The 7,363-nt window shown below is 43.9% G+C and overlaps 2 protein-coding genes across 6 annotated transcripts in view; one reads left to right on the forward strand and one right to left on the reverse strand.

Annotated features, from left to right (window-relative positions):
- The first annotated feature begins 92 nt into the window (after positions 1–92).
- The window catches only part of LOC107264548 (RYamide receptor), a 16,982-nt gene continuing 9,711 nt past the window's right edge, over positions 93–7,363 (forward strand). Inside the window, exons 1-4 of one of the 5 annotated variants that reach the window (XM_025081794.1) lie at positions 93–635; positions 1,404–1,826; positions 6,321–6,571; positions 6,824–6,983. In XM_025081794.1, coding sequence (XP_024937562.1) covers positions 1,632–1,826; positions 6,321–6,571; positions 6,824–6,983 — 606 coding nt within the window. In that variant the 5' untranslated portion in view covers positions 93–635; positions 1,404–1,631. Of the gene's footprint in view, positions 1,827–5,550; positions 5,972–6,320; positions 6,572–6,823; positions 6,984–7,363 lie in introns of all 5 variants that reach the window. The other 4 variants (XM_025081792.1, XM_015732922.2, XM_015732924.2 and 1 more) reach the window with 4 other exon arrangements.
- LOC107264551 (lipase member H-A) overlaps positions 7,043–7,363 on the reverse strand; it is a gene marked incomplete in the record, with an annotated part of 2,705 nt that continues 2,384 nt past the window's right edge. Inside the window, 1 exon segment of the mRNA XM_015732931.2 lies at positions 7,043–7,358.

The following is a 7,363-nucleotide window of genomic DNA, read 5'->3' on the forward strand; positions in this document are numbered from 1 at the left end:
CACCCTACGCATTCTTCTGCAATTTCTATTTTTACCTTTTAAATCGGACAATTTGCTTTCATTCATTCGGCCAGCTAGTCCGACTCTTTCATGCCCGAGGCAGCCCATTCTACTGGATACCATTGAAGTTTCCCACTTTTCAAATGGATCACCACCGTTACCTCCCACGAGACTTTCGAACTTTCCGCGAAGGCGAAACTTGCCTTCCCCGACTTTCGTCCCTTTTCCGTATTTCTCGCCGCTTTTCAAATATCCCTCGGTGTGTCAGACCTTGATAAGGCAGCTGCGCCGCGACGGAAGTTGCTCCTTCAAAGTCCCAAGTAGCGATAGAAGTACGAAAGCCTTGGGAGCCGTCCTACAGTCGAAAAGAGTGCGGCTGTGCAGAAGTGAACGTGGGGCGAGCCTGAGCAACGGAGGCGGATTCGAAGCAGCAGCCGAGAGAGCCAAAGGTTTTCGCAGTAAAAGCGACCCGTCAGTGCGCCGCGGGCCGCAAACGCTCAAACCCCAAACCTCTTATCACGATCAGCAGCTCGCATTCCTAGCTTCTGCTCTACGCTGGACTCGCAGCGTCCGTCGCCACTTCTTTTGCCCGCGATATCGTTTAACCTTCGGAGTCTAGGGAGACATTTCACCAGGTGCGATACAAATGCTCCTCCTTCAACCTGATAACCTCCTCGCGGTTCTTTAGTGAAGTTTTTATGTCGTTCGTTCTACACGCCTCAAACTTCCGTCGCTCGTTCGTTTGCTCTACTCGGTTTTTCTTTTTCTTTTTTTTTCTTTTTTTTCGTTTACTCGGAGACACGTCAATGAATGAGAAACAATTGAAAATGTATTGTACTGTCGCAGTAACCTAGTGCTCTCTTTCCCTTACACGCGTTCGTTTTGAACCGAGAGGCTCCTTGTCCCTCAACTTCTTGGAGATTTATGCACAGCTATTATATAGCGAAGCAGGATAAAAAGTGACGAGCTTCCATTTTCGCAGTTGTATCACAAATCGCAAAACTCCATCGAAATCGTCTAGGAAATTAATGTAGCGCCGCTTGTCTGGTAGCCAACTGCTTAGCCAAACTTTGGCCCCGTAAAATGACACAGATTTGCGTCCGTGTCGCGTCGACAACCTGAAGTAATGAAACGAAAAATTTCCACTGGTTAAGAAAGTGAGAAAATTTGTGTGCCAGAAGCGCGATAGCAAGTTCAGGTACCTGCTGGTATCATCCAGTTTACAATTTCTCCCCATTGCTCGTCCATTAACTAGAACGACACTTAAAGAAGATCTGGCTAGCCCTAATATTTCACATTCAAGCAAATTACTGTGCCCTAATAACTGCATCCCCGTCTGATAAACTTCATAAATTTGAAGGTTTTTGCCGAGGTGGCTCACAACAATGAAATTATTTTGCAAGAGAAAAGAAAATTATTTTGCCAGCACGAACCGAGTTTATTACGGATTAAAGATAATGGACGGGGACATCGAGGGACGTCATAAATCACAGCATCCAAGTGCACCCAGATTATAATTCAACTGGAAACTCCAAGTGCATCACTGTGCACTGTCAGCCGAAATCTCAGCTGATGATAATTTGCCAGTTTTGCCAGTTTTGCCAGTGCGTAATCTTCGGAGGTGTTGGACAATGTGTCTTTTTCTCGACAATGGGGAACGTTATCGAAAGTTATGCGATACTCATCATCGATGTCCGTGTGAAAAGTGTGATTGTTCGTTTGATAAAAAATCAATAGAAAAATTCCGTGGATGTCATCGATTCCATAAGAAGTTTAAGTCACCTGCACGAAAGTTCCCCTTCGCCGAGAGAAGCGTACGGTTACAGGTAAGATTCACGACTGCTCTAATGGCTCTAATATCCTGAAACGTACATACGTGTGCTTTACCAAAAAGACCAAAAAGGTTTGATTGAGGCAAAAATATATAAATTTAAAAGATATGAAGATATCAATGCTCGACGTCTGATCAAACTTATCTCGAGAATCAATAAAGTTTTGAAGCTTTTGAAGTGTCTTAAATAAGCACCGAGCGTGAATAAAAGAAGTCTTAGCCTTTTTTGTTCTAGGGCAGCTCGCGTGACAGGCCTCGCTTTCTTTTGAGTCCAATTCGAGGATTTAATTTTATCGGACAGAGTCACGGATCACGAGAGCATTCAATATCATTCATGCTTGCTTTTCAATCTATCGAATTCATTAGCTCAAATAAAATAACACGTTTGCTCCGTTGGCTCCGTTGGCTCCGGGCCAGATTCCACTGGCTCCGCTTTCAACCCTTTCCCCTGAATCCCCCCGTTATCTATCCTGACGTCCTGAGCACAACGAACTTTCCCTCTTCCATTTTTTTATAATAATTCTTTTTCGTCTCCGTCGAAAGCAACCGAACTACTTAAGAATGAGCTAAGCGGTAAGCGGACAGTTATGGGCAAAGCTGGGCAAAGGGACCAATGAAATTATCCTTGTTTTTTGTGAAAGCATCGATTAGCTATTTTACAAAGTCGTAATTAGCAGAAAAAGTATGAAAGAAGTTTGGCAGCGTTGACGTTTACTCGAATGATCGATTGGACTCGCAGGGAGGTGCACTCGCACTTTGCTCAAGGACTTCGCTCGAAGCGCATTAGCTAATTCTTAATAGCTAAACCTATTAGAGAATCGTTAGAGTCTAGTTACCTTCACTTCGGACTGTTTCCAACTACTGGAACAGTGGAACAGTGGAACAGTGGAACAGTGGAGCAGTGGAGCAGTGGAATACTGGCGAATTAATCCGTTCGCCAGGGCTCCGACGTTGGCATCCATATTAACCTAATCTTGTGCGCTATTGCGAGAACTTTCTTCGCATAGGAAGATTTATCGCAGAGTCAAAAATGAGAGATGAAAGGCAAATGAGCAGAGCGAAATGAGCGAAACCCGCGGAATTCGAGAGATTTGTGTACAGGAGAGTCAATTAGGAAGACGGCCGAGAGGGTTGTTTTCCTGGAATTTGACAAGTTAAAATCTCTTTACCGAGCCCCAAGATTAACAGCTCGTCATCTGCCTGATTTTCGAGTTCACGAAAAAAAAAAAATCAATTTTCGAATAAGATGCTGTAAGCTCTCGACTGCTACTTTCCAATATTGCCAAAAGAACGAATAAGCAGAATCCCAATTCCATTTCTATTGTGTGTTGCCGATCGATTGAAACGAGCAGGGAAAATTAGCAAGAACCAAAAGGATGCTGTATGTAGCTTTGGATTACTTGAAATTTTTGCCAATTTTTGTAGCCTCCTTTTATTTTGAAAACTTTTCTAGCACTTTTGCTTTTATTTCCTTTAACAAAGGGAAAGAGGACCGTCGTTCCTTCTGCTGAAAGTCATTTGCTTTTTCCGGCGAGACAAAAGTCCATGGCGAATCGAACAAAGAGATTCTCTGACGTGGAGACTTTGACGATAAACTGCAGTGAGAATTTTGAAGATGATTTTTAAAAATGTATCAACGAGAGACTCGAGACACTCGCCGCACTCGGAGTTCAAGTTTACACGTATAAACGAATGAAGGCATCAGGTCTGGTTTTTCAAGAAATTCTTCAGCCGGTAGATTTACGAGGTGTACTTACCGCCACTACTTTATACCTTCCCGTTAGAAATAGTGCTAAGTAAAGAATTGGTGGGCGACAAAGTACGAGCATCGCGCAGGAAGGAAAAGAGAGAGAAAAAGCATATTTGCAAGTAATTCATACATGTGGCAGGGGGCCCACGTGAGGTTCCGCAGTTCCGCAGTTCCGCAGTTTGGTTGATCCAACCCTTATTTGCATTCCGAGTGGCATTACCAAGCCCGCGATAAATCGCTCAGGCTTCCACAACCTACCTGTGTGTCCATGAGTTCATTAAAGATACATCATTCTGTGAGCGCAGCTTCTAAGAATGTGTGGGAGGATTAGCTGTGTTTGGGATTCTGTGTGAGTTGGCAAGGGAGAGCGAATGGAGGATGGATAAGGAAGTGTTTTGAGTATCATAGCCTGAGGAAGCAGAGTAACCAAAATAAAGGAATGATCTGTGCAACGTACAAAAATCGACCTATCTCTGGCCCGAAATTCCAATTTGTTTCCCATGGAAACCCAAACTGGACCGGGTTACGCGTAACGCCATCACGTGCGCGGCGGATGTTACGCTTATTTCTACGGGGCATTTATGGGAATTATGTTTCATTAATATGCCGTCTCTACCTCTGATTTAAGTTAGAAAAATATGCCGAACACGATGGGGGGCCGTCCTGCGCCTCGGACAAACATGAAACGCCTCGGGAATACGGGATTTTATTTCACCGAGAAATCCAGTGCTTTCCTCTAGGATTTACTTTTTTTCTTACACATTTTACACTTTGGCTCCTGCTTTTAACGTCAATATACGAATTTTCTGCAAGATTCACGAGCGACTGGATCGACTTGGCTGGGAAGGAAATAGTGGCGAATTCATCGGTCGAGACTGAATCGGGCAAGATCGGAATTTTATAAAATAAAATACATCTAATTGTAAGATCAAAGAACTGACCGACCGTCAGGAATGACAGAGGCGAAAGTAATACATTTGTTTAGGAAAACTTATCTTAGATCATGAGAATTTCGAAAATTGAAGTATGCGGTAATATAAAAATTCGAAAATATATTGTTTACTGTCGCGAGAGTGAAAGGAGTTATCAGATTCGCCGTCGTGCCTTGTCAAAGACCTGCCAAAATATTGAATCGTCTATTAATTGAATCGCCCTGCTAAAAATTCATTCCATTCCCTGCTGGCGATAATTACCATGGTCGTGTCCCGATGTTACGTCAAAAACATCAAAAAAGTTAAACTCATCGGAAGCGTATCTTCGACAATTGATATCATAGATTATTCAATGAGCTTCCGATTCTCTATGATTCCCACGTCAAGGTCCTGATAACGCTATAACTCTATAGAGAGTCGTTGAATTAGGGTGCGACACGCCAATATCTCTCATTGAGTCCCTGGATTCCAGTTTGCAGTCCATTCACTTTCTTTGTCCTTGTGAAATTTGGAGACTTTCCAGTTGACTTGAAATTCCTTATTCAACCGCATTCAACCTGACTTTGTATGTGGAACCAGACGAGTCGAAAAATTACCACCGATTCAAGCCTATACCTACAACCTCCAGTTCTTTGTTTTTCGGGTTTGCCGACTGAAGTGTAACACCAGTTTTAGCTTACAAGATCCTACAGGGATAACTTTCAGGCCAAATACTGAATTTAACAAGACCTGAACAGCTTCAAACGAATCTCAACTTGGAGTTCTTACTAAAATGATTCGTTAGAGTTTCCAAGCCGAAACTGGGTCAAATATTTTTGCCTCGAAAACAGCGCCTCGAGGCTCAATATGAGATTTGTTAACATTTGATAAAGAACTCTGTCATTGTGTTATCGTGGGCGTCGAGTGACGAGCAACTAATTATTTGTAACTAATAGCTAATGTTAGAAGAGCAAATGGTTGGTCTAATGATAGCCAGGATGCTCTGTTCCACAGTCGGAGAACCATCAATCAGCGAATATAATTGTATATCTCTGCAGATTTGGTTTAAGTGAGAATGGCAAGAGGCAACAGTCCACGGAGAAGAGGATGAGCTCGAGTCCCATCGAGGAATACGGAGGGGAGGGAGGTCTCGCAAGTCGTAACTCAACTCTGGAGATTATCAGCTGCGACGACTTTCCTGTTAAAGACAGCATCCTCTCAGCCACCTGGTTCCAGGCGACCATCTACATCCTCTACAGCACGATCTTCGTAATGGCCCTCGTGGGCAACGGGCTTGTGTGCTACGTCGTCTACAGCAGCCCAAGGATGAAGACCGTCACCAACTACTTCATCGTGAACCTCGCGGTCGGTGACATCCTGATGGCCCTCTTCTGCGTCCCCACCAGTTTCATCAGCACCCTAATTCTTCAGTACTGGCCCTTCGGATCGGAACTCTGTCCAAGTGTCAATTACTCGCAGGTGCGTAGACGCAAGTTCATTGGCTGCTCAGGTTTTGGGGACTTTGCGCTTGCGCACTGCGATCATTGAGAAACCTGCCAGGACAATTCACGTTAAACAGGAGCACGTGATTCAGGTGCTAAGGTCGCCCGCGTGCTGTGACTCTTCGCATCTTACCGATCTACAAACTGTAGGGTGACAATCATTCGGAGCCTGACAATGAAGTCGCTCGCATTCGTCTTTATCCAAACGTTACCCATACTTTGCGAGCCTATCGAATTGATTTCTAGAGTGACAGGGAAATAAATCAAATGAACGACCTATCCTCTTCGGCACGCAAATTCTTATAAATTTAAAATCGATTTTTCAGGCAGTCTCGGTCCTGGTGAGCGCGTACACGCTGGTGGCGATAAGCATAGACCGTTACATGGCCATAATGTGGCCCCTGAAGCCGCGTATGAGCAAGAAACAAGCGAAGCTGCTGATCCTGTCGGTGTGGACGATAGCTTTAATCACGTCCTTCCCTATCGCTGTGGTGTCGCGACTCTATCAGCCGACGGACCGTTACGTAATGTGCAATCAGTACGTCTGCCAGGAGGATTGGCCGTCGACGGAACAAAGGTGAGTTCAAACGTGACTCCTGCGGCCTGATCTCTTCTGCTCCTCTTACCCTTTTGTCAGCCTCGTCTTGAGAGACGGAGGAAAAAAAATATGAAAACGGATTCAAAACCTTCTTTTTTTTTTGACACTTTTATGTCCATAGTAAAGTAAAAAATTTGTAAAATATAGATAAATAATTAAATGCTGCTCTAATCAATGTGTCAATAATCAAGAGGCAGAGATGCAGCCAGATTATCTTTCGATTGATTTCAGATACTATTACTCGATCGCGCTGCTAGTTCTTCAGTATTTGGTGCCACTCGTGGTCCTCTTGTTCACCTATACCAGTATTGCGGTGGTCGTCTGGGGCAAACAGACGCCCGGCGAGGCAGAAAATACAAGGGATCAGAGGATGGCTCGGTCCAAGAGGAAGGTCAGTATTCGTTCGCATCGAGCACGGCGTCATTTCTTTCTTCTTTTATACTAGTACGTTTGAGTTTTTCTGATATCCTTTAATTTAATACTCAATACATTTAATGGTTTTCTAATTAGCGATACCACCATAATACTTATTCTTATTCCATTCAAGGATTCAGCTCCATGCTGGCGCAAGTGCACACTTATATTTTGAACATTTTATTCAAAATTCTTAGACATTGCAGACAGAAAATGTTCAGATCCATTTAGTGGAATAATATCCAAAGCCGAATAAAACTGCTGCGAATGACGGAATACGCGTTGTAGATTGTAGATTGTAGATTGCAGATTGCAGATTGTCGGTGTGGTAGAAGAGCCAAGGGGGGGGGGGGGGGA

This window comes from Cephus cinctus, unplaced genomic scaffold (genome assembly GCF_000341935.2).
Source record: "Cephus cinctus unplaced genomic scaffold, Ccin1 Ccin1_scaffold0173, whole genome shotgun sequence".
NCBI lineage: Eukaryota > Metazoa > Arthropoda > Insecta > Hymenoptera > Cephidae > Cephus > Cephus cinctus.